Source organism: Lonchura striata, chromosome 21, assembly GCF_050655825.1.
Source record: "Lonchura striata isolate lonStrDom1 chromosome 21, ASM5065582v1, whole genome shotgun sequence".
Lineage (NCBI taxonomy): Eukaryota > Metazoa > Chordata > Aves > Passeriformes > Estrildidae > Lonchura > Lonchura striata.
Genome location: NC_140723.1, coordinates 5,873,745 through 5,900,557, shown reverse-complemented (window position 1 = coordinate 5,900,557; position 26,813 = coordinate 5,873,745). Strand labels below are relative to the sequence as shown.

General features: G+C 46.1%; 1 protein-coding gene across 1 annotated transcript in view; it reads left to right on the top strand.

Annotated features, from left to right (window-relative positions):
• Positions 1–2,781: 2,781 nt before the first annotated feature.
• KAZN (kazrin, periplakin interacting protein) overlaps positions 2,782–26,813 on the top strand; it is a 213,911-nt gene continuing 189,879 nt past the window's right edge. The window contains exon 1 of the mRNA XM_021542041.4: positions 2,782–4,077. Within this exon, the coding sequence (XP_021397716.1) occupies positions 3,957–4,077 (121 nt within the window). The 5' untranslated portion in view covers positions 2,782–3,956. The remainder of the gene's footprint in view (positions 4,078–26,813) is intronic.

Here is a 26,813-nt window from a genome sequence, read left to right as displayed (position 1 = left end):
GGACAGCTGATTGAGTTCACCATGGCACCACCAGAACTGCATAGAGGTGCACAGAGAGAAATGAAAGAGAAAACAATTTCTATTTCTGCTCCTTGTTTTTCCTATGTGGAATGTGTTTAGAGAATTGTTTCCCTGGGGTGATTACTTTATTGGATTCTGGTGAGGATTGTTTGAGCCTGATGGCAAATCCAACCCACCTGGGGCTGGACTCTCAGGGTCATGAGTTGTATTAGGGATAGAGAAAGTAGTATGTAGTTTTAGTATCTGACTTTATATAGTATATCAAATATACCAGCATAGTTATAATAAAATAAAATATATTAGTATATATTAATATAAAATATATTAGCATAGTTATAATAAAGAATATATAGTGTATATATATACATATATATATATATATAAAAAATAAAGAATATATAATAAAGAAATAATTCAGCCTTCTGAATTGAGTCAAACATCATCATTTCTTCCCATTGGGTTCACCTGCATTTATAAAACCCGGGGTGTTGTGGTAAGCACAGAAGCCCAGAGGAGGAAATCTGGCATTGGATGAGGTGTGGGACTCAGCACAGCAACACAGGCATCAGCTGTGAGGAAAATCCAGGTGAGCTGCAGTGAGGTGGAAAATGTCATTTCTTAGGAACAAAATGTACAGAGCTAAACTGAGCATCCCTTGGAGTGTGTCCAGAGAGAAGGGAAGGCTCTGGTGAGCTCCTCTGCTCTGGGGTCACTGGGAGAGAAGCTGGTGGTGCTGAGCAGGGACACAACTCCCAGGCCAGCCCAGACAAGAGGGTTTGTTTTCTTGCTTTCTGGTTTTTGGGGATGTGGGCTGGCTGGATGCAGTGGCAGGGAGCTGTGAGCAGTGGTGTGAAATGGAGCGTGGCCTCCTGTGTTGTGTAACCCCTCTGCAAATCCAACAGCAAACAGCCTTTAACAGTTCCCCACTTTTCTCCCTTTTATCCTCCTCTCCCTCCAGTGACAAAGTCCTCAGCACCTGCAGCAGACAGGCTACCTGAGATTATTGGGTTGTTTTGGTGATTTAGAACCTCCAGTGCACTCTCCCAATGCACAAGGGAATTGGGGAGAAGGAAAAATATATCTGTGAGCTCATCTGCAACACTAAAACCCCTGACATCTTAAAGCTGGAAAAGTTTTGCAAAGGAAATAGAGAAAAAAGATTTACAGGTAGCCTCTTGCATATTTTTTTTTTTCCCGAATTATGCTTTATTATTTCAGAGCAGGATGCATCTCTGCAGTGGATTCTGCAGAGAAGTTACCAAACAGCTCTGGAAGGATTTCATGTGACACAGTCAGGGAGAGCAACAGGCACAGTTAGGGAGGAAGAAAACAGCCACGGGAATAAACACCTGAATGTTGAAAACATATGGACCAAATGGCCCAATTTTTGCTTTCCCCCATGTGGTAGACAGGAAGGTCAGGTTGAATCTCTTATTTGTGTAAGGGCAGAAATTGTTCCTGTGTCTTTAGTGAAATAAAAATGCAAAGTTTAGTTATTTATGGTCTGTTTGGATTCTGACAAAGATAATCTGAGCTGAAAAATCATATAAATCATAGAATCCTAGACTAGTTAAAGGATGCTTTAAAGGGCATCTAGCCACGAGCAGGGACATCTCCAACCTCATTGGATTGCTCAGAGCCCCATCCAGCCTGACCTTGAATGTCTACAGGGCTGGGGCACCACAGTTTCTCTGGGGCAGCCTGTGCCAGGGCTCCTCCACCTCAGTGTAAAATATTTGTTCCTTAAATTAATGTAATATCTGAGGAGTAAATGCAATAACCCGGCTAGGTTGGGATTTTGTGGACAGCTCCCTCTCGGTGATGCTGCCCCAGGGGCTGGGCGCTGACGTGACTCCAATTCCCTCTGCTCGGAATTTTCCAGCTGCTCTCGGCTCTTTCTGCATCCTTGGGCTGCAGAAGAGGCTGCGGCCAGCCCTGTCTGTCCCTGCTCTGCCTGTACCTGCAGGCACCTCTCATCCTCCGGGCTTGCTGCTGCTGCAATCTGAGTTTCTCATTTCCACCTGCCTCACCGTGTGTTTTCCTAACCACGCTCTAAGATTTTTTCCCAGCAGACTTCCCCCAAAAAAGCTCTGATGACTCACGGCCGACAAATTCCTGCAGAGCTCCCGGAGTCAGCATCCTTTGCGTTGGCAGAGGGAGCTTTTCAAATAAAGATGAATCAGCGCTGTCAGACTTTGCTGGGAGTTAACTCTTGGCCCCTTTCCCCTTGGAAACAGCCCTGGCTGGTGCTTTACACTGAAGGAATTCTAGCCAGGCATCTCTGCGGGATGCGGGCACCAAGGGCAGGTTTGGGAGCTTTCCTCCCGTTCCTGGAGCATCCCGGCGGGCAGGAGGGGGTTAGGGCAGGCAGGAGAGGGTTAAGATAGCCCAGAGAGGGTTAGGGCAGCCGGGAAGGGGTTAAAGCAGCCCGGAGGGGGTTAGGGCAGGCAGGAGAGGGTTAAGGGATAGTAAGTAGGGACAGAATTTTATTATTTCATAACGCGTCAATTAACATCTGGATTGGACCAAATTACCGGACTTGTCCAAGGTGGACGGGCCACCTTTACTTAACCCGGAAAAGGAACGTCTATTATTTATATGTGTTCGAAAAATAGCCCGGAGAGGGTTAGGGCAGCCGGGAGGGGGTTAAGGCAGGCAGGAGGGGGTTAAGGGAGCCGGGGGATGGTTAGGGCAGGCAGGGGAGGGTTAAGGGAGCCGGGAGGGGGTTAGGGCAGGCAGGAGAGGGTTAGGGCAGGCAGGATGGGGTTGGGTTAGGGCAGGCAGGATGGGGTTAGGGCAGGCAGGATGGTGTTGGGTTAGGGCAGGCAGGATGGGGTTAGGGCAGGCAGGATGGTGTTGGGTTAGGGCAGGCAGGAGAGGGTTAGGGCAGCCCGGAGGGGGTTGGGTTAGGGCAGGCAGGATGGGGTTAGGGCAGCCCGGAGGGGGTTAGGGCAGGCAGGAGAGGGTTAGGGCAGGCGGCTCCTCGGTCCCTGCCTGAGGTAGCGCTGCCAAGCACCTCCAGAAGCGCTCCGGGAGCAGCCGCTGCATCCGGGCAGGCACTGCAGCAGGGCAGAGGATGTTATTGAACGTGGCTCCAGTCTCCTCCCCCTCGCCGGTGTGGCTGTAGGGAAGGGACAGCGGCGGGGCTGATACCGAGAGCCCGGCCCGGCCGGGGCCACCCGCTGGAAGCGTCCCCTGGGCTCCTGAGGGGCTGCTCGGGCTCCGAGCCCTGCGGGAAGGATCCCCCGCGGCTCCGGCATCCCGGTGCCCGGGAGCTCGGGCTCGGAGGGAAGGATCCCCCCGGTGCCCGGCAGCTCGGGCTCGGAGGGAGGGATCAGCCCGGGCAGCTCGGGCTCGGAGGGAAGGATCAGCTCGGGCTCTGAGGGAAGGATCCCCCCGGTGCCCGGCAGCTCGGGCTCTGAGGGAAGGATCAGCTCGGGCTCTGAGGGAAGGATCCCCCCGGTGCCCGGCAGCCCGGGCTCTGAGGGAAGGATCAGCCCGGGCAGCTCGGGCTCTGAGGGAAGGACGGAGCTCCGCATCCCGCCCCGGGAGAATTCCCCTGCTCCCCGAGGAGATGTGCCTGAGCTCACGGACAAGGTAACCGCTGGGCTTGGACATCTCGGCAGAAGAAAAGAGCCTCAGGGCTTTGCTGTGAGCATGGCAGATAGCCCAGAAAGCGCCAGTGCTCAGTGCCCGGTGCTAATTCGCGCCTGAAGCCGCCAGACCTGCCCAGGACGCAGGAGAACCTCCCGGGAGAGGCACAGACCTTTGGTTTCCTCAATGAAAATCCTGATGACACTCAGCTGAAAACCTGTGCTGATCCTCTCCCTTGAAAGGAGCAGCCTGGCATCTCGGGAAGAGGCAGCACGGTTCCTGCCTGGGTGTCTCCGTGAGGATCTGTGGGGCAGGAGGTCTGGAGCTCCGGGCTCTGCTCCATGACCAACACCCAGCGCTGCGGGGAAGCCATGGACTCCCCCCCGGCCGCCTCCAGCCCTGCTGCAGGGCCCGTCACCTTCTCCCAAGTTTTTGGGCAGCAGTGCCAGCTGATGGAAGCAGGTAAGAGGGGACCGTGCACAGGCAGCACCTCTTCACCCCACGCCCTCTAATGTCCTTGCTGTCCCTTTCTGTTCCCCAAGTTCTTCCCTAAAATCTGGGGGTTTTTGCAAAGGGGTGATCCCTTTTGCATTTGCACACTGGCCTCAACTACCCCTGAAACCACTCAAAAGCTTTGTGCCCAGTTATTTACAAACGGGAGCAAGGGGTGGGCCCTGTGGGTTTGGGTTAACATGGGCTGCAACAAGCTGCTCTTTCCCACACTGTTTGGGTGTGAGCAACGCATGTGTGGTGGTTTTTGCATTTCAAAACAATGGCATTCTAAGTGGAGGCTGATTTGCTGCTTTGGAGGGTAATTGCTGCAGCATGTGAATGTCTGCTTTGGTATTCAGCTGGGTGAAGGACAAAGTGTTTTTTTTTTTTCCATGGCTTTCCCTGGCTGTTTGTGTTACTGTATCACCTAGAAGCTCTGTTCCTTTTCCCAGGTGTTTTCTCTACAGATGGGCCTGGTTATTTCTTATCTGTGCCTTTTGGCTGTTAAGTAGGTGGTGTGTGGCATGACTAATCCCAAATTTTCCATGTTTGCCTCTTGCCCCTCACAGGTGCTCTGAAGCACCATGAGGTGCCCCAGAGCTGTGCACTCACATCCTCCTTCACACCCAGTTCCGCAAGTCTAAGAGACTGGATAAGGGATTTTACAAGATTTACTCCTATTTTCCTATCCCAGCTGACAGGTAGCTCTGAGGAAGGATGTGCTTGTTTACTTAGAGCCATGGATAAACCTGAGTTTCTGCAGTGATGCCATAACAATACTTGCTCTGAATTTTTAGGGCTTGTTTCTCTCAGATCTACTGGTACTTTCTTATTGCTGTTTGTGTTGGTACAGGTATCATGGCAAATTTGTCCTGTAAAGTATTCTCTCCTTTTTCCTTTTCTCTCTCTTGTAGTAGCCAGTTCTGTAACTAATAATGTTTGGATTGTATGCTTCTACTTAGGGGGTGACATTAAAAATACGATGTATTGGAGTTTCCTGCAGGTCTCTGTGGGACTTCTGCTCTGCCTCTCAAACTTTCACAGGTAGAGCTGGCAGGATGACTCATTAGGTGACTAATTAGCTGACTGCTACTCAGTTAATCAAGTTTGGGATCATGCTGCTGCATCCAAGAAAATGTCAGGCAGATCTTCAAGAGGATTTGGTATTAAACGTTCCTATTACACGTCCTGGGATCAGTCCAAAGGCTGTGGATCCATTGTGTCAGGTTTTACCCAAAGAAGAGATGTAGGAGAAAGCTCTGATTCTGGGTGAGCAGTTTGTTCCCCAAATTAGCAAGACCAACGAGGTGGGAAAACACAGGTGGTAATTTCAGTTTGGTTTGTTTTCCTTTCCCTCTCTTAGAGGGAAATGCTCCAAAAGGAAACCTGGGGCTTCTGGGTTTTCAAATCCCACCTTAGTCAGTCAAACAGGTTTTTTGCACTCTGGTGGATCATCTTGGTAGGATTTTCTAGATGTTTCCTCAGGTAGGAGGTGAGATGCAATGTGAGGATGGCTGCCATGGATGTCAGTGACATCCAACGGGATCTCAGTGGATCATGTGTGTTCCTATGAGTTTTCCAGCCTTATGGCAATGACCGTGCACACTCAGCACTCCTGAAAGCAGAACTTCAGCTGAGGTGTCTGTGGATGTGTCTGTATCCATGGGCCTTGCAGAGTGGGCAGGAAGGACTCCCTGGGGCAGTGGGAGCAGACACAGGTTTGGGATATCAAGCTCTGGGTCCTGTCCTGTGTCACCAAGTGTCGGAACTCAAAATGTCCCTCAGACATTTTTTGAGGTTCTGGGCCCAGGTCAGAAGCACTTGAGACCCTGGCAGGCAGCTGGAAACAGCTGTGATTTTGGATTTGAGCTGTGGAATGGCTTACCAACCTTGCAGGAAGAACAAGAAGTCACAAAAGTTTAGATATTGGAGTAGAAGTAGTCACAAAGTAAAAGGAAGAATTTTTGAGTGCTCTACAGGGGGGTTTTAGTTTTGTACATGGGGGTCAGAGGTTTTAAGATGGAGGGATTTGGGCCTGTCCTGTCCTTCCTCTTTCTCCTTCCTCACCTCCATGTTCTTGGTGATGTTGGCACTCACAGATTGGTTTAGAGTAGAAAAGCACCATTTAATATATAGTATTAATATAATACTATAATATTATAATAATATAATAGTAGGCATTGGGGAAAAACTATAAACATTTTAACACGTACCATATAAAAGACAGCAGCAGCCCTGGGCAGGGAGAGAAGAAGCAGTCGGGGTCAGAGAGGATGTCAGGGTGTGTGTGTGCCTCTGCCTGAGCTGTGAGCAAACCACAGCAGCCCCAGGAGAAAATCTTTTAGATAACTTGCAATAAACTGTCTTGAGACCAAACAACAGAGACTGCTGAGCCTTTCTTTGGAAGCTCGGGTTGGAGGAGAGACTTTTCCACCACACGGAGCCACCCCTGACCCAGGGTGGGCTCTGGCAACCAAGCTGACATTTGGAATAGGGCCACAAAAGGTCTCAATGTCAAGTAAGGTTGTGCAAATGCCTTTACAAACCATAAAACCTGATCTTACCCCTGGGATTCCCCTCATCAGCAACCTCTGAGGAGCCAAGTTCTGACCCAACACTACACATCTCACAAGAAAGATTTGTGGATACCCAGCACCACATCATTGTCATTGGTGGCATTTCAGCTCCTTAATAACCCTGGGATGTGCTTGACTGCTAAAAGTGTTGGCCTTAATGAAATGTCAGATTGTGCCTGGAGAATTGCCAGGCTCCAGATAGATCACAGGCTTGGCAGCACTCTTTGATGTACCACCTGCAAGGATCCTGTGGTTTTTATAGCTTCTGCCTGTGCTGTAAGGACACTTCTCCTCCAAAGCACATGTGAGAAGAGCTGGGCTCTGCTTGCAAAATGTGCTTCAGGTTGTGTGCAGCATTATCTGCCCTAGATGGGGAAACCAGGGGGTGTGGGATGCTCCCCTGCAAACACATCCCCTTCTCCCAGTGCTGCCCTTCAGTACCTGCCTCTGAAAACCAAATACTGAATGCTTGGAAGTCGACTTTCCCCTTGCCAGCTGCACCTCGTCCCCATTGACAAAATCTGGTAAAGTTGGGGGTTTGGAGCAGCTGATGCTGCACAATTGGCTGATTATTCCTGCACATCTTATGGAGATTTCTGCATCCACAATATCCACCTGTGAGTGTGCTGGCAGCCCTGCTCCAGAGCTGGCTTGCCCTTTGCAGAGATCCTCATTCTGAATTTGACCTCTGGAGCAGCATTTTCTAGCACAGCACATGGGATGCCCTTTGAAAATTTATTTTTCTTCCTTCCCATTTTAGTCTGTTGCCCCTTTCCTCACCAATTTATTACAGCTCCATAACTCTGCTGGGCTGCGCTCCTGGTGATGCCCTGGGGGTTTATTTGCCCTGGGTGCAGGGAACAGTGGGGATGGGGAGGCTGCAGCTGGCCGAGCTCCCTGACAAAACTCCAGTTTCCCTGCCAGATTAAGGTTTTTTGACCTAGAGATGGGGCAACTGAGAGGCGTTTTAAAAACTTTTATTCCATTTTCAGGCTCATGTGAAGGGTGAGACAACACAGATGTTATAATTCTATTCCCCACATTTCCCAAGGCAGCAAATCCTTGCTGTTGCAGGAATTAAATTTGGCTGATGCCTGAAAGATCTGTCAGTGCCACTGGGGACGTGGTCACCTTTAGAGGAGTGTAATTCCCAAAGGGGGGCTGTAATTCCTGCCTGGGATCACTCGGGGAATAAAATTTCTGTTTTCCTTGGCAAGCCATGCAGGGTGGGTGATGTTTTGCCTTTCCAGCCTAGCTACAGGGCTGGTGATTTCCAAAAGAAGTAACTGGGAAAGAGGCTAGCTTCATAGCCCCATCCTAAATCTTCTGATCTCAGAAGAAATTCCTGCCTGCCAGGCAGTGCTGGAGGGTCTTTCTTGCTTGAAGCACAAATTCAAATCTGGCATAAGTTCGTGCTATAAATTTTGCTAATACCCAAATGAAAACTCCAGTTGTTAATTTTAGAAAAAAGAAAAAAAAAATCTGAAGAATTTATGATTGCCACTTTTAAATGAGGGTTTATCAGAATTTGAAGAGTATTTCCCATCTGATATATCATAAAATATTGAATATATGGAGTGAGATGTGATCTTCAGGAGAGCTGAGCGTTCTCTGGAAGAATTGGGCTTAGTAGAGAAACCATTTATTTTATACATAAAATTCCAAGCAACTTGTTTGGTGTATTGCAGTTTTCTGGATTTACAGCCATGCATAATTCTCTGACTCACTGCTCCTTTAGATTAATTTTCATTTTTCCATCAATTCCTTGGCTCTCAGATGCTGCTGATTTGTTAGGCTCCCAATATTTTTTCTTTATATCTTGCCAGTTAATTTTCCTTTGGTTATGAAATAAGGAACTTGATTCAAAATGTGACCAGCATGAACAAGAAAGTAATTTGAAAATCATCCAGACCTTAGGATTTTGCAGTGAATCTCTTCCATATTATATTTCCATTACACAGATATTATCCATTACATGCATTCTGTATTCCACTCTGGTGGCTGCTCCCCAAATGGATGTCAGTTTGGTTTGGCTGCTCACTCCCAGCAGAAAATTAAGGACATGATAAAAATTCTTAGTTCTTCTTCTATGGAAATTAATGTCATGTGGCTCAAAGCTTTTGACTTTCTGCCCCCTAGATCTATAGTTTTTAGCTCTTGGTCCAGTTCCTCTCAAGGGGAATGTGAGGTGAGATTGATGTGGCATTACCTAAGCAAAATATTTGTCATGCAGCATGAAATCCCTGGAATCACATCTGGTCTGGCATCTTTTGCAAAGATTTTGTTTTGCAAACAAAGCATGGAATATGCAACATAGAATTCCTTCATCTGGTGCTTGAATATGGTTTTATACAAACAAAATAGTATTTTAAAGACCTGCTCTGTACCCCCTACTCAGGAGCTGGGCTCCTTGAAGCAGTTCAGATCTGATGGGTGTTAGATCTGAAAAAAGTGATTAATGGGAAAATTTCAGCCCCTGATAAGATGCAGAAAGAAAATCTCTGACCTTCTAAACTGAGGCTTAGATGAACATTTACCATCTGAGCTCTCTTATTTTGTGCCCTTTAGTCCCTTGTGCATTTTTCCATTATTTAATTAAAGAGTAACCAAGCAGGACCTGGTTTCAAACCATTTACCTGGAGCTGAGGCAGAGGAGAGGTGATGCAGTTTCACCTTCTTCCCAAAAGCTGAGTGCAGCAGTGCCTGTCAGGCACTGAGGGACATGGCACAGAGCCCCAGACTGGTTTGGGCTGGAAGGGACTTCAAACCCATCTTGTTCTTCACCTTCCCATGCCCCAGGCTGCTCTGAGCCCCATCCTACCTGGCCTTTTTATCCCTAAAACAGCTCATCCCACTGGCTAGAAAGGAAAAATATTCATGATCTTCTCATTTCATTTCTGTGGCCCCCAAATCTATTCAGCTCAGGCAGGAGCACATCACCTGTCAAGGAGAATTTGTACTCATTGCCTTGGACGCTTCTGTGGGAATCCAGGGCTTCCCTCTGGCTGCCCTGGCAGGTCTGGGACCCTGGCAGGGGTCAGGAACCCCCCTGGACAGAGCCCCCAGAGACACTGGCTGTCATCTCTGTCCATGGAAAAGAGTTTTCAATCTTACAGGATGAATTACAAGCTCTGAGTGTTTGATAGAAGTAATAATTAAGTGTGGCACAGGTGCAAAAGTAAAATTTTAGGATTCTAGATGAGGGGTCCAAAGGGGACAAGATGGAGGAAATTGGGTGTGCCTTGTCCTTTTTCTCCTTCTTCATGCCCTCCACGTCTCACTGTGGTGTTGGCATTTTTCTGTTGGTTCAGGCTGGGGACACACTGTCCAACGTAGGTGACAGATATTGGCACGTTCTTGTAAATGCAGCCCAGGGAGTTTCTGGTATTTAATGTTTGTCACATCCCACTGAGGGCAGAGCCCCACACGCTGCCCTGCAGGACAGAGCTGGGCAGGGCAGCAGAACATGTGAGAGATCAACAGAATAAACAACCTGGAAACCAGCACAGACCAATTACAACTTCTTTGGCAGTGGGTGTGAAAGACAGAGACTTTCTACAATCTCGGGATCATCAATACCACAGATTCCGACACACTTCCAGGGGTGGATTAATTTTTGCTGCTGGGTTTCCTGAATTGCAGCACTTTGTGAACTCAGGCACCATCTTCCAGAGCATCTGAGCAAACCTTCAGTGACAGCTCTCTTTCCTTCTGTGGACAACACCAGCAAACAGCATAAATCTCACTTGGATCAGTTGGTTTGGGGCCACATGGAATCAGGGCTGGGAATGTGTTCTCTGGCACTTGGAGCATCAGGTTTCCTACGTGCATTAGGCAGAAATAAATCTTTCATGGTAACAAGCTGTTTCATTTGCTCTCCCAGGAGAGGAGGGGGTGTGTGGATGCCAGAGATGTTTTTCAGCAGCCTGGTTTAATTACTGTGCCTCAGGTTAGATTAACTAGTTTTGGGAAAATAAGAAACTGGAGCAGGTGTCAGGTGGTGGGTGAAGTGAGATTAATTTGGTGATCCCAAAAAGTCTGGCCTTCCTGGCTGGGGAACCACTGACCTGCTACGGTGAGGCATCACTGACTCCTGACAATTGGTCATAGAATCATGGAATGGTTTGGGTTGGAGGGACTTTAAACCCCATCTCTTCCCTGGGCAGGGACACCTTCTACTATCCCAGGTGGCTCCAAGCCCTGTCCAACCCTTGGAGAATCCCAGGGATGGGGCAGCTGCTCTGGGCATGCTGTACCAGGGCATCACCATCATCCCAGGGGAGAATCTTTTATCATCAAACTCAAATTTCCTCTATTTGTATCCATTGCTGGCCAATCACTACAGTTCCTGACAATATTGAGGTAGTATTAATACAATTTACAGGAAATAATTTCCTCCATATATTTAACCTAAATATCCCCCTTTAAGTCTGAACCCCTTACCTCTTTTCCTGTCACCACAGTGCAGCCACCCAAGGCTGTTGTGATGCTGGCCTGTGCTGCAGACACCTGAAAAAGAAAATTACTGACTGCAGCATTACAGAATTAACAGTTACTTTGTTTTGTCAGATTTTGTTGTTGGGGATTTTCCTTTTACTAAATCTGTTCCCTGAATGGAGCTGTGGTCTGGGTTTGTGTGCTGGTGTTGTCAGACTTCAGCAGCTCAAAAGCAACCACATAAATCTGTGCCCACCAGTGTGGTGCCTGGGAATGTGTAGAATAAAATCCCTGCCAAATTTCTGTGCATGTCATTGCCAGGCTGAATCACCTTGTGTGTGCTGGTGCAGAAAAAAAGTGTAATTTTTGTCAAAACCAAGCCCATTTTTCTGACATGACAAGAAATGTATCACAAACAAACTGCTTGGGAAGCCCCTGGAGTTTTGTGTTTTAGAGGAGAACAGGATAATCTGATTGTCTCCAGGGCCAGCTCCAGCTCTAGAGGAAACATCATTTACCTCTTCCTACAAAAGCAATGAGTAAAAATTCTCCTTGACAGCTGATGTGCTCCTGCCTGAGCTGAAGAGATTTGGGGGCCACAGAAATAAAATGGGAAGATCATTAATATTTTTCCTTCCCAGCCAGTGGGATGAGCTGTTTTAGGGATAAAGATAAGTGACATTTATCTCCTTCTTTTCACTTCATTAGGTAGGACTGTGCTCCCAGGAGGAAAAGAGTGGATGGAGTCCACTTGCTCTCTCTGTGGATTTTATTGCTTACAATGCTCTGCTTTTAATCACACAAACATTCACTGGGCCCTGAAGGACAGAGGCATCACAGACAAGGACTTGCTAATACTCTAGAAATATAGAAATATATAATTCTATAGGAAGTGCCTTAGAGAACCATGGAGGCCACGTTTCAGTGAGCAAAGTGGGGTGTAGCAGCTTGGGAGTTTTGTTACCTCTGAGGGGATTTCCTGCTTTGGTTTATTTCAGGCTGGAAAAGCTGCTGGGAGCTGCAGAACCTGCCTAAGAACACAGGACAGGGATTTGTGACAGCACAGAGGTTTTTCTGATGGCCAGACAGTGGATGGATTGTAGAAAAAAATCAGTATTTTCAAAAAAATGAGGGTGTGGGAATGTGGGTATTAAAGAGATGGTAAAAGATGGGCTTGGACTGGAGCTGAATCCAAATTTCCTTGATGGATCTGGTGGTTTATTCCCCAGAGCAGCACCCTGGACTTGTGGGGTCAGGCCAAACCCACAGCAGGATTTGGGGGCAGAGGTGCCCCATGCTGTGCCCCTCTCCATGCCAGGCAGCTCTTCTGCCACCTTGGCCCATGCAGGTGTGATAAATGTGTTTAAAACCAGCCCAGCACAGAGCAGCCTCTGAGGGGAACTATTCAGTGTGAAATTATGGATACGTACCTACAGCTATGTATATAGTGCACAGCAGGAGGGGGTTATTCTTAAAACAACAAGAAAAAGCTTTTCCCAAATGTTCTGACTGCTGTGTGCTACCAAGAATCAGATACCAAGTATCTGAGGGAAAACAAAAAAAAACAAAACAATAACAAAAAAAAGCCCAAAAAACCACAAACCAACAACAGAAAACAGAGGAAATATTGAACGGTGTTTTTTGTGTAAATTAAATTGTCCTCTGTCATCTCAATAGTCAGACTCCATTATTACATCATCTGTCTACAAAGCACTTGTGAGCTGATTTACTCCTGATTCAATTATGGGCAGTGTTCATCTGCCCTCCTGATGGACTAATTTGGTTTTGTCAGTTAATGCTTGTAGCAAAGTATATGGATGTAATAATTCATTGCAATTGCAACCCTCATGTTTTTATGACACCAAAATAATGAACTGAAAACATGTGTATGATTACACTTGCAGCTACAAGCAGGAATCAGTTATTATTCTTTTTTGGAGGTCTTGGAGGCAATTTTAATGGCCAAGCATTATTAGAATGGTAAAGGGGATGAAAGACATGAAGCAAAGCATTTATCTTTGCTCTGCCTTTATCCTATTTTATGGTAGGCGGGGATTTTTGAGAATCATGTAAATGGATATTTTTCCTAAATTCTGATATGAAATAATGAAAATATTTTACTAGAACACATCCAGGCCATCATGAGCTTGAGCTGCCTTTGTGCTTTGTACTCCTGGCTAATGGAATGGATGTAATGATGGAATAAAAACCATGTGAGCCCTTCCAAAATTAAACATTCCTAAAGAGCTGGAATGTGATAGCCTAAAAATATCCATATGTTATCTTGGCTTGGAATGAAATGTATTATATGAAATTTAAATATGGGAAAACTATGCTTGAATAGGAAATATGTTTGATTCCATTTTTTTTTGAAATGGAAATGTAGCATCATCAAAGCCCTGGTAAAGAGAAAACAGGCTGGGAGGGAGAAATGGATGGGGTTTTATTCTGCAGAAGAGAAGGACCCTGCAGTGTCCTGAGGGTAGTGGCAGATGGGTTGCAGGTGAGGAATATTGCATTTTTGCAGTATTTTCCTATAAGGCTCCATCCAAGCAGCACCTTTGTCAGGGCTCCCAGCAGCTGTGGCAGGAGCAGAGAGAGTCCCAGGGAATTCAATGTATTTCTATTTCCACTATTCCTTTTGTTCCAGCTTGCCCAATGACTTGAGCAATGCAGTTTGATTTGTTATATTCTGTGTCCTTGGTACCCACTGGCACTCACAAATGGGCTGGAAGTGCTGCCCTCACTAAAGAGTTAAAAAAAGTAAAGAAAAAAAGTTAAATTCCAGGGAATTAAGAGTGTGTCCATTAAGGTTTGGCAAAACAAAAGGCATTTGATGCTTTGAGTCTGAGCAAAATGAAGATTCATTCTCTTCATTCCATCATTTTATGCATCCTCCCTGCCACATCTCTCAGCCTGGACAGAACCAGTCCCTGTCCCTTGTTTGAGCAGCTCAGGTTCTCCTACAGAGGTGCTAATGATGAGCTTGGGTGTGCAGCAAAAATCAGGATAAAATCTGCTGCCAGGGGCTGCAGAGCTCAGCAGCTCCTCCCCAGCCTCGCCAGGGGCAGCCCTGAGGATTTGCTGAGGATTTGTGTGGCAGGCACGTTCTTCTCTCTCTCAGGATTTTTTCATAGAGGTGCACAGAGCAAAGAAAGAGAAAATAATTTCTATTTCTGCTCCTTGTGGAATGTGTTTGGAGAATTGTTTACCTGGGGTGATTGCTGGGTTGGGTTCTGGTGAGGATTGTTTGAGCCTGATGGCCAATCCAACCCACCTGGGCTGGGCTCTCAGAGAGGGTCATGAGTTGTGAGTTAGATGTGGGAGTTAGAAAAAGTGGATTTGTAGTTTTAGTATCTTCCTTTATATAATATATTAATGTATTTTAGCATAGTTATAATAAAGAAATCATTCAGCCTTCTGAATTGAGTCAGACATGAGCATTTCTTCCCACCAGGGTCACTGCATTCACAACAGGGGTGCCAGGGCTCCCCTGGGCAGGCTGGAGAGGGGCTCTGTGCCAGGACAGGGGGAGGGCTGGGGATGGAAAAACTGCAGGAATTCCTCCCTGGGAGGCTGCTGGGGCCAGAGCAGCTGTGAGGGATTGCCCTGGATCCCTGGAAGTGCCCGAGGTCAGGCTGGGGGTGTCCTAACCCTGGGACAGGGGAAGGTGTCCCTGCCTGTGGAGGGGTGGAATGCAAGAAGCTTTGAGGTCCCATCTGACACAAAACTTTTCTGGGATTCTGTGCTTCCAAAACCAACAGCACTGGGTGCTCAGCTGGGAGAGCACAGTCATTTTTGCAGGCTTTTAGTAAGAGTTTGATTTTCCCTGCCTGGACTGGGAGCCCAGTGGGCCAGGGTGCTGCAAAGGTACCTCAGGTCCCTTAAATGTAGTGGAAATATTAAGAGTGACATGGAATAAAAAATGTACTGGAAATCTTAAGAGTGTACTGGAATGAAAAATGTACTGGAATGAAAACTCCACTGGAAATATTAAGAGTGCTGCCAGACCTGGCCATGGCAGCACACAGCTCTGAGTAGAGAAATTCACTCTATCTATCCATGTTTCCCAGCTTCTGAAAAGTCTGGGAAGACTCCAGTTATGAGTCAAACAGGTTAAATCAAAATATAATTTTAAGACCGTGAAAGGTTGGAGCCTCTTCCTCTGTTTTTCACCCATGGGTAGATAATGATCCAAAGGACTCTCAAAAAGCAGATCTATCCATGGCTGCTAAATTCTCACCAAATATTCCATCCCCTGTCCTGGACAGCTCTGCACCAATCTGTGCCTGGCTGTGGCCAATTCCCACAGACTGAATAACTGTGGTTTTCTAGAAAAGCTGGTGTTTGTAACAGAAATTCCTTGTGCTGTGGTGCTGACCCCCGGTGGCTGCTGCCTGCTGTGCTGTGGGAAAACTGCTCCTGCCTGGGTCCTGACTTCCCATTAAGCACCTGGTTTTAAGTAAAAAGTTTGTGACAATATATTAAAAGAAAAAAAGAAGTGCTTCTCAAAATAGAGCACAACTATTCTCCAAGAAATATGTTTTTTTTTTTATTTTCCACACCCACTTTTCCTCTTTTTTTATTAATTTTTCTTTTCCCTTTTAAATTATTTTTTCTCTAGTGGCCTATTGCAGACTTGAGAACAGTTTGTTTCCCAACAGCTTATCGATCACTTTGCTGCTTGCTGAAGATGCCAATAACACAATTACTTGAAAAATAATGATCCATCATCATAAATTCCTATGGGTTTGTCAGGCTGCGGATGGCAGCCCCAGCTGAATTGGTTGTTTAAAAAACAAAAGTTGGGAGAAGATTTATTGTGATAGCATTTGTGTTTCTGAATATCCTCTGTTTCTTAATTCCATTTCTTCATGGAAAGAGGAGATTTTCTTGTTTTCCTCTTCTCAAAATTCAGAGTTTTAGTAAATAATGTGTTAAGTGCAGCAAACTCATCAAATGATAAATGCCAACTACGCAAATTGATAAGGTGGGATTTGTTTCCTGTAAACAGCAAAATGCTGCTTTTCCAATAAAAACAAAGCTTTTATCTTCAAGGCAAACTGTAGATTAACTAGAAGGGTAATTTAACATTCACAGTTGTTTAAATGGGATTAACTCCTGTGAAGATTTGTTATACACATGTAGGAATCCCAGAGAAAGAATTTCAGAAGTGATAATTTTTTTTCCCCTGTGAAGTTCAGCATTTTAGTTAAAATTTGATATTCATTAGGATCAGAGATGGAAGGAATTCATGCCAGTTTTTTGTGAGGGTCTTCCTACCATTTAATATTTTAATGTTCTCCATGTGGGAGGAAAAAACCAAAGTCATGGTGATCTCCAGCTTTGATGGCAAAAGGCACACAAGAAAGTTTAAAATACAAATTAGCTTCTCCAGAATCCAACTGTGTGGATCTAATTACATCTAATGCTAATTATCCTCTTGATCTTAGCATTTTACTGTATTCCAGCTACAGCTATTGCCAAGCATGAATCACACATTTAAGCTTATCCACATAAAATCCAAAAACAGACTGAGGCTGCTGCTGGGAGTAGAATAGAGTGTTTAGATGCTTTTTATAGTTTTTTTTTTTTTCTCTTCCCTTTCAGCTGTTCTATCCCAGCTGGCTCCATTTACCTGGGAATGCCCAGAGCTGTTTGCCTGCACCTCAGAAAAGTTGTGTTTTCCCTGCTTGTTTTGGAGAGAGGGCTTTTGTTATGCTTAACTCTCACTGAGCTGGGTGATGCTCCACTTGGGGTTTGCTGCTTTTATTATTATATTGATGGAATTAAGGAATCGTGGCTGAGATGCCTTTCCATTGGTATTTTATAATAAATCAGAAACAGGGAGTGGGGCTGGGATCATTTCCTTAAGAAAGGCTGAGGAGAAGCTGTGGGCTCTGACACCCGAGATCTGCAGGGGGATTTTGGGGTGTTTTGGCTGGAATATTTCTCTTTCCTTCCCTTTTCCGTGGCGAGTGTGGGTTTGGCATCCTCAGCTCAGCTGCAGGGTTCTGGCACCTCGAACTGGCAAATCCCAAGGCTTTGCTCGATTTATGGAATTGCTGGGAACAGACAGGAGAGGGAGGCAGAGCACCGAGAGAGGCAGAGCTGCTCAGCCCAGCTCTGTTTCATGGAGTTCAAGTGTCCGAGGAGCCAGCGCTGCCAGCACCGGCTGCTGCTGCTGGCTCTCCCTCACCTGGGTGTCGAGTGAGGCTCTTCTGGGCTTCAGGTGACCCCTCCATCCCTCCTCTCCTTCCTTCCCCTCTCCATCCTTCCTTCCTTCCCCTCTCCATCCTTCCTTCCTTCCCCTCTCCATCCTTCCTTCCTTCCCCTCTCCATCCATCCTTCCCCCTCCATCCTCCTTTCCATCTATCTTTCCATCCATCTCTCCATCCCTCCTTTCTTCCCTCCTTTCCTCCTTCCATCCCTCCTTCCCTCCCTCCCTCCTTTCTTCCTCCCCTCCCTCCTCCCTTCCCTCCCTTCTTCCCTCCTTTCCTCCTCCCCTCCCTCCTCCTTCCCTCCCTCCTTCCCTCCTTTCCTTCCTTTCCTCTTTCCACCCCTCCTTTCCTCCTTCCATCCCTCCTTTCCTCCTTTCCTCCTTTCCTCCTTTCCTCCTCCTTTCCTCCTCCTTTCCTCCCTCCCTCTCTCCATCCCTCCTCCTCCCAGCCCCTCTCCTTGCTGGTAGCTCCTGCCATCCCAAAGCTGGCTGGGGCAGATCCTGGGCTGCAGGGCAATTCCATGAGATGATGGCTGGTTCAGGTTAGCTGATCTGCACAGATTCAGGCTCATTTCAGGGGAATTTGGGCTGATTTCATGTGATTTGATGATTACAAGCAGCAGCATTTGGTTTAGCAAATAGGTCAGATTAGATGTAAATCGAATTTGCCCAGAGAATTTGAGCCCAAGAAATGCTCAGCTGTGAGGGTGATGTACTGGTGAGCTCACCTGCAGGGCAGGGGAAAGGAAATAAAAACTTGAAAATCGGAGATTTTGTCTTTATGATATTTTCTGTTGTGAGAAATTTTTCTAGTTTTATGAACCGAAGCCTCCCAAAGTGAAGAGTGAAATCCAAAGAGAAAAAGGATTCTTCTCTCAGCAATAGCTCTGCAATCTGCCTATAAAAAAAAAAAAAAGGCAATTTAAGGAAATAAAAAGTATTTTGGGAAACTGGCTCCTACAAGAGTCACATCAAGGGCCTTTCATGTTTCTGGCAATCAGTCCAAATTCATCAGTCAGTTTCTCTGTAGCTGTGCCCTGTGTAAAAGTTTTATTTGATGTCCCAGGCAACCTTGAGAATTCTTCTGGGCTGCATCCATTTGATTTAATTCAGCTTCATGTTAGAGTAGATAATCTCACATCAGCCTGGAGCACCCACAATGTGCTTACTGCAGGATTTTGGCTGGTGCATGTTTAGGATTTTTGCCAGGACGGTGTGAGCAAGGCAATGACAAAAAATCTTTGTGCCAGGGTGCAAGTAAAACAAAATTCCTGCTCGGTGCTGTTTGCAGCACCCCAGGAGAACATGGAACCATGCAGGTCAGAAACAATTCACCCCAAAATAATTCTGTGAATGAAGAGTAGGGTAAGTTGTGCATGGGAGTTCTTGCCAGAGGAGAGGTTTTGTTAAATAAAGTTCTGGTGAGCAATTACTCTCATAATTTGGTGATAAATCCTGTCAGGGAATTGCTCTTGGTAACTCTTATATTATTAATTAGCTCAACTACCATAAGACAGGCTCAAATCCCTCCATCTTAAAACCTCTGACCCTCATGTACAAGACTTAAAACCCCCCCTGTACACCACTCAAAAATTCTTCCCTTTACTTTGTGACTACTTCTACTATAACATCTAAATTTTTGTGACTTCTTGTTCTTCCTGCAAGGTTGGTAAATCGTTCCATGGTTCAAATCCAAAATCACAGCTGTTTCCAGCTGCCTGCCAGTGTCTCAAATGCTTCTGACCTGGGCCTGGAACCTCCAAGAATGTCTGAGGGACATTTTGAGTTCTGACAGGAAAGGACCTTAAAGACCTTCCTGTCCCACCCCTTCACCATCCCAGGCTGCTCCAAGCCTGTCCAACCTGGCCTTGGGCACTTCCAGAGATCCAGGGACAGCCACAGCTGCTCTGGGCACCTGTGCCAGGGCATCATCACCCTCATGGGGAAGGATTCCTTCCAAATATCCCATCCATCCCTGCCCTCTGCAGTTGGAAGCCATTCCCCCTTGTGCTGTCCCTGCAGGCCCTTGGAAAACATCCCTCTGCAGCTCCCAGTGGGATCAGAGCTGGGATCAGAGCTGGGATCAGAGCTGGGTGCTTCTCTGACCTGCTGGGCTTTTTGTTGCCAGCACAGGCAGCCCTGTCCAGGCTCACCTCTCTCCACAAACAGCCCAAGAACGAGTTATGACATTTCTTATTAGGAACTAACTTCCATCTGCCATTTTCTGCTTCTTGTCACCACTTTTTTCACAGAATCAGAGAATAATGAGGTTGGAAGAGACCTCTGAGATCATCAAGTCCAACCTATGCCCTAACACCACAACCAGACTATAGCACCAAGTGCTAGGTCCAGTCTTTTTAAAAACATATCCAGAGATGGTGATTCCACCACTTCCCTAGGAAGACAATTCCAGTATTTTATTATTCTTTCAGTGAAAAATTTTTTCCTAATATCCAACCTAAACCTTCCCTGACGTAGCTGAGACTGTGTCCTCTTGTTCTGCCAGTTGCTGCCTGGTGGAAGAGATCAATCCCCACCTGTCTGCAGCCTCCCTTCAGGAAGTTGTAAAGATACACAGAATAAGACCAGAATGAGGTCACCTCTAAGCCTCCTCTTCTCCGGGTTAAACAACCCCAGCTCCCTCAGTGGTTCCTCACAGGGTTTGTGTTCCAAGCCCCTCACCAGCCTTGTTGCCTCCTCTGGATGCGCTCAAACATCTCAATGTCCTTCCTGAACTGAGTGGCCCAGAACTGGACACAGCACTCAAGATGTGATCTCACCATCATCTTCCACCTTTACAAGTCTAAACCTTCAGTTGGCCAAGGCATCATCTCAGTGATGATTTTTTTTTTGTGGCTTAATGGTTTGCTCAGAGCTGTCCAGTGGTGTCCCCCAGGTGTGACAGCCCTGCCCTGGCTGCGTGCAGGCAGCTGAAAGGTCCCTGTGATAAGGTGCCACATAAGGTGATAAGGTGCCACATTCCCCTGGAGAAGGGCCACAACACGGTGTGACCCTGCCCTGGTGACAGACTGCAGTGAAAATGCAGGATTGGCATTCCCTGGAAATCCCTCTTGCTCCAGCCTCAGCCCCTGGAGCCCCTGGAGGCTGATGAATGTCTCCTTCCATTTGTTTTCCTGAATGGAAAGAGGGGTGCCCACTGTAAGATGCTGCCCTCAGGGTCTATTTCTGTGAAATGTTTTTCAAGTATCACCTGTGGTGCCATAATTCCTTTAATGAGCAGAAATAGGTCTGTGATGAGGAGAGAGTTGCCAGGGCTGTTGTATTACAGTGGAGAGTAATGTGTTTGAGGAAAGGTGTTTGTCTTATTTTCTGGGGCTGTCATGGTTAATCAATGGATGAATAATTAAGTAAACTTATTCATATTTAACACCACAGCCTGTGGGCATATGGGCAATTTGGACAGTCCTTATGTCAAGGCAGCCCTTGGAAGAAATCTCAATTCTTTATGGAAGAGCAAGTTCTCTGAGCAAATTCCTTGCTGAATTTCCAATTAACTTAATAAATAGGTTTTCTTGTTTGTATGTCTTTTACAAATGTCCTGTATTGTTTTACCACTGATACCTCAGTGCCTCTGCTCATCCTGTATGCCATGATTTATGTTTCCCTGTGCAATGTTTGAAGCTTCACTGGGTTACTGTTATTATTCCATATAGAAAATTATGTAGAGAGTTGTAAAAGCTCTTGATTGAATTCCATATGTAAAACACACTGTGATTCTGGGGAAATTAAGGGCTAAATAAGATGGTTTCAGGTTTGGATATTTTTTCAGCCTTGATTTTTTTTATTTGTTCAGGTTTGGACCCAAATTTTTTGTTAGGCTTTCATCTCCTTTTGTTTTTGTCTACATAAAAACCCCTTCAATGGGTACTGGATGAAGATAAGCATTATTGCAGGTGTATTTCAAGACTGAGACTGAGTTTTTGGGTAAGAATCTGGTCCTTGAAGGTTCTGGAAGTATTTTAGCAGCTCTGGATCCCCTTTGCTGTCAGGGTCAGTGGAGCATCTCCTCTGTTGTTATGGGAACACCAGCACTGGGGGCCAGGAAAGGCAGCAGAGATGGTGTTTGTTGAATGACATATAAAATCAGGTTTTGCTCTTTTCCTCAGAGAGATTTCCACTCTTGCTTTTGCAGCAGTATTCTGAGTACAGGATGTTTGGAGATGTAACCTATGCTAGCAACAAATACTCTTTATTTCCATGTGGAATTATCATCTGGGTGCTGTTATTTTGGATGTGCATCTCCATCATTTCCTGTGCAATTGCAATAATTCACTAATTCACCTCAAGATGGGAGAAACCCACACTCACAGCTCCCCCAAACCTTCTGGAATGTGGGAATCCAGGGCATCCCTCTGGCTGCCCTGGCAGGTCTGGGACCCTGGCAGGGGTCAGGAACCCCCCTGGACAGAGCCCCCAGAGACACTGGCTGTGATCTCTGTCCATGGAAAAGAGTTTTCAATCTTACAGGATGAATTACAAGCTCTGAGTGTTTGATAGAAGTGATAATTAAGTGTGGCATGGGTGCAAAAGTAGAATTTTAGCATTCTAGATTAGGGGTCCAAAGGGGACAAGATGGAGGAAATTGGGTGTGCCTTGTCCTTTTTCTCCTTCTTCATGCCCTCCATGTCTCACTGTGGTGTTGGCATTTTTCTGTTGGTTCAGGCTGGGGACACACTGTCCAAAGTAGGTGACAGATATTGGCACGTTCTTGTAAATGCAGCCCAGGGAGTTTCTGGTATTTAATGTTTGTAACATCCCACTGAGGGCAGAGCCCCACACGCTGCCCTGCAGGACAGAGCTGGGCAGGGCAGCAGAACATGTGAGAGATAAACAGAATAAACAACCTTGGAACCAGCACAAATTACAACTTCTTCTTTGGCAGAGGGTGTGAAAGACAGAGTATTTCTACAATCTTGGAATCATCAATAGCTCAGATTCTGACACTGGAATTGATTGAATTTTCGGGAGCTCCAGGTCCTGAGGTTCAGTGCAGGGTCAGCAGTGCCACACCACACCTGTTCCACTCTGCTCGGGTGGTTAATACAAACCCACTTGCATTTTGAGTGGCACCTCCTCTTTGAAGCATGAATAAAAGGCAGGAGGTGAAATCCTGAGGGGTTTTAGGATGAGAGTGTGCAGACGAGACGGCTCCAGCGCAGCTGAACCTTGAGCCATAAATATTCAGAGGCTGGGGGTGAAACTGCTCAGCCGTGGGTGGAGAGGCACTCCCAGCACAGCACATCCTCCTTCCCCCAGCTCCTCCAGCCCAGCAGATGCTGCTCATCCTTTGCCATGGATGAGCAAGGCTGGCACTGGAATATGTGGTCGTAAAACTTTCTGACCAGACAGCTCTGAGCCTTACAAATTTTGAGGATGTCTTGGTTTGAAAAGACAGGAGTCTGTGAAGGAAGGCAAAAGCCTCATGTGAAATGGAAAAGGTAAACCCCCTTCCTCCAAATTACCACAATTTCAAAATTAAGAGGCTCTCAGGCAAAGATATGGGAATGGGAATAACAGTTCTTTACTAGGAAAAAAAAATGTAATTAGTACAAACAAAACTAGTGATAGAGTCAGAAACCTGACACCCTGAGGAGTCAGGGTGTTGGGAATAGTCCAGTTAAATGGTGGCTGCTCCTCCTGGAGTGGCAGATGAAATGCTGCTGGAGCAGGGATCTGGAGAAGGCTGGAGTTTTCTCTGAAGGTCTGGGGATGGAGGAGTTGGGCCTGGTCTTCCTCTGGGAATCCAGCAAAGGGCTGCCCTGGTGTCCCAAAAATGCTGATTTTATGGAGGTAGGGCTGCTTGGCTCCTCCCTCTGGGTGGAGCATCTCACCATGGGCTGATGGAACTTTACCAGCCATGCAGTGAGTCATTAATGGCCATTAACAGAAGATATCTCCCCGAGGGAGACATTGTTCTTGGGAGAGGTAAGAAAATGCCCAACCTCCAACAGATGGCAAATAGAATCCATGCTTATCTTACAAGCCAGGACAGAAGACTAGTTCGCTTATGAACTCATTTTCCTCTGTTTTGGGTGGAGTATGTGTGAGCTGGGTAGTTCCAGCCTTTATTTAAAAGACTTTTTCCTACTTTCAGACAAGACAAAGCCTTTGACATTTTGGAGCCTGTTAAAGCATTCAGCTCAGAGCTACAGCAAAGTATTTAATTTCATTATTTTCACTCCATCTTTCTCCCTAAAAATGTCTAAAGCATACATACCATTAGAGCTGCTTGAATGCTCCACAGGAAAACTGCAGGAACTTTGTCACTGCATCTGATTGGAAATTCAAATGGGATTTGCTGGTGGGGATCTGAATCCATCTGTGAGGAAGAAGGTGGGGATGATGGTCCCAGAGGCAGCAGCTGTGGGATCATTTCGTCCATGATTTGTAGCACGGAGAGCTCTAAGCAGTGCTAAACCTCATCTTCTAAAGAATAGAGCCAGGAAAATCAGAGATGATATTTTTCTTTCCTGAGAGCAGTGAGTTGTATCTATTTTCTGGGTATTGGTTTCACAGGTGCTGGGAATTCTTCAGTCTAATGCTTTTGGAAATTTCCTGCTTTGCTTGTAGCTCCTGGATCTCCCCAGATCAGGGAGAGGTGATGCTGAACAAGGGGTTTATGCTGTTGTGCACCTTCCCCCCACACACATTTTGCCTTCCAGATTTTTTGAGAGGCTTAATTCATTTGATTATTTCATATAACTGCAAGAAAAATCAATAAACAACAGGATGTCTCTTTTTTTTTCTTTAAAAATCAGTATTTCATGGTTGCTATCATTTATTTTTTCACTCTCCTCTTCCCTGCTGTTGCCTAATCAGGGAAGAAGCTGATGCTCACTAATACTGAATTTAAATCTGTTCAAGTTTGAGAGGGAATGAAAGAGAAAATCCAACCCAGCATTTTCAGGATTTCTAGTTGTTCCACAAGGAAAAAAGAAATGCAAAAGTGTATTTTTCCAGCTGATAACTTGGAATTTTACTGGTTTGAAATTTAACTTTTTTTTTTTTATCTGAACCAAGTGTTGACTTCTAATTTAGGGTTTTTTCCCTAGTTCTGTGTATCACTAATAGAAACATATTGGGTTTGATGAAAGTCATAACCTTGTAACAGACATTGTTTTTAAAGCATGGAGCAGAACAGTCTGGAATAAATCTGTGCTTTATTTTCCAATCAAAAACAAGCACTCTTCAATCCAAGCTTCTGGTCCTCCTGGAGAGACTTCACAAATGTGCTCCTGCCTTAGATTTAGAAGGGGACAAATGAGACAGCAGGTAACAAAAATCAGCCATGCAGTATTTTAGACAACTCCATTTGGCCTTTTTCTTGTCAAAGACACAGATGCCCAACACTCTGCTCAAAAGCTCATCAGAGGAAATCCTCTTTACACATAGGAAAAATTTCTCCATATGGTAATGTCATCACACGAGAGCAACAGTCTCCTATTGATTGTCCCCTGCAGGTATCCCAGCAATAGAACCATTATATAGAAATGTAGAGTTCCTCCTTGCAAATCTGATTGAGTTTTGTTCCTTTGGCAAGGTAGAATATTCTCTTTGGGTTTTTTTCTGAGACCACTTCATTTTAGGGGCTGTTTAGTCCCTGTGAGTGGCAAGAGGAGCAGGTGTGTGAAGTGTGAGCACAAATGTGTGACCGGGGCAGGAAAGGCTCTGGCCATTATGGGGTGGAAGGGTGGGAGGGATCTCTGGTGTGGATCAAAGTAGGAGCCAAAGATGGAGCCTGGAATGCTTCTGATTGCTTTTCAAGGTTGTTTATTTCTCCTTATCTGTGATATTTTTTCTCTGACCCTCCAAGGTCTGCCCTGTACAGAAACCATGGCAGGCTGGCCTCGAGTGCTGGGCAGCTCCCACATTATATACTCAAAACTACATCTACTATGTTTATGTCAGGATCTGTGATATTTAAATGATCCCAAAATTGTAGAAAGTCTCTTTCTGCCCCGCTGCCAAAGCAGAAGCCATAATTGGTCTGTGCTGGTTTCCAGGTTGTTTATTCTGTTTATCTCTCACATGTTCTGCTGCCCTGCCCAGCTCTGTCCTGCAGGGCAGCGTGTGGGGCTCTGCCCTCAATGGGATGTTACAAACATTAAATACCAGAAACTCCCTGGGCTGCATTTACAATAACGTGCCAATATCTGTCACCTACGTTGGACAGTGTGTCCCCAGCCTGAACCAACAGAAAAATGCCAACACCACAGTGAGACATGGAGGGCATGAAGCAGGAGAAAAAGGACAAGGCACACCCAATTTCCTCCATCTTGTCCCCTTTGAACACCTCATCAAGAATGCTAAAATTTTACTTTTGCACCCATGCCACACTTAATTATTACTGATATCAAACACTCAGAGCTTGTAATTCATCCTGTAAGATTGAAAACTCTTTTCCATGGCCAGAGATCACAGCCAGTGTCTCTGGGGGCTCTGTCCAGGGGGGTTGCTGACCCCTGCCAGGGTCCCAGACCTGCCAGGGCAGCCAGAGGGATGCCCTGGACTCCCACATGTTTACAGTTCCTGTACCAATACCTAAAATCTATGTTAGACAGTGTGTCCCTACCTCAAACCAACAGAAAAGTGTCACTATCACAGCAAGACATGGAGGACAAGAAGAACAAGATGGTCAGGACATGCCCAAATTCCTCCATCCTGTACCCCCTTGAACCCCATTCTAAAAACCCCAAAATTCTTTTTTTCCACCCTGTGTCAACTCACCTATTACACTACTCAAACCCTTGTGACTTGTAATTCCTCGTACAAAATTGAGTTTTCCACAGGCTAAAATTGAAGCCGCAGGAGTTTTTTCCTCCTGCCAGGGTCTGGAGACAGCCAGGGCAGCCGGAGGGATGTGCTGGACTCCGACACTCTGGGTGTGCCTGGGCTCCATCCCCCTCTCCCCCACAGCTGCCCTGGCCATGGCTGTATTGGCTTCTGGAGGGGAGTGTAAATCACAAACCAGCCTGGACAAAAGGCCCCTCCTTATTCCAGAGGCAGCTTTGACCCAGCTCTGATCTACCAGGTTTGCCAACAGAAGCTGCTTTTTTTTCCTGTTGGCACAACAGTGACTGTGCAGCTGTGGGTGAGAGAGTCTGGGCTCTGTAACCAGTGAGATGGATGAAACAGAGGAAAAAATCCCAAACACCATCCTTGGCTGAAGAGCTTTGAGTGTTTGGGCCTTTCTTTCTGATTTGAAAGTCAGAAATAAAGACTTTTAGCTTGGAAATTAACATGTTTTATCTGCAGGCTGGGGAAATATGTTTGAAGAAAAGGAAACTTGGGGTGGGGGGACCTTCCTGCTATCCAAGTCCCTGGCAGGAGGGTGCAGCCAGGTGGGTTCAGGCTCTTTGTCTTGGTTTGAAAATACAGGAGTCTGTGAAGGAAGGCAAGAGCCTCCTGTGAAATGGAAAAGGTAAACCCCCTCCCTCCAAATTACCACAATT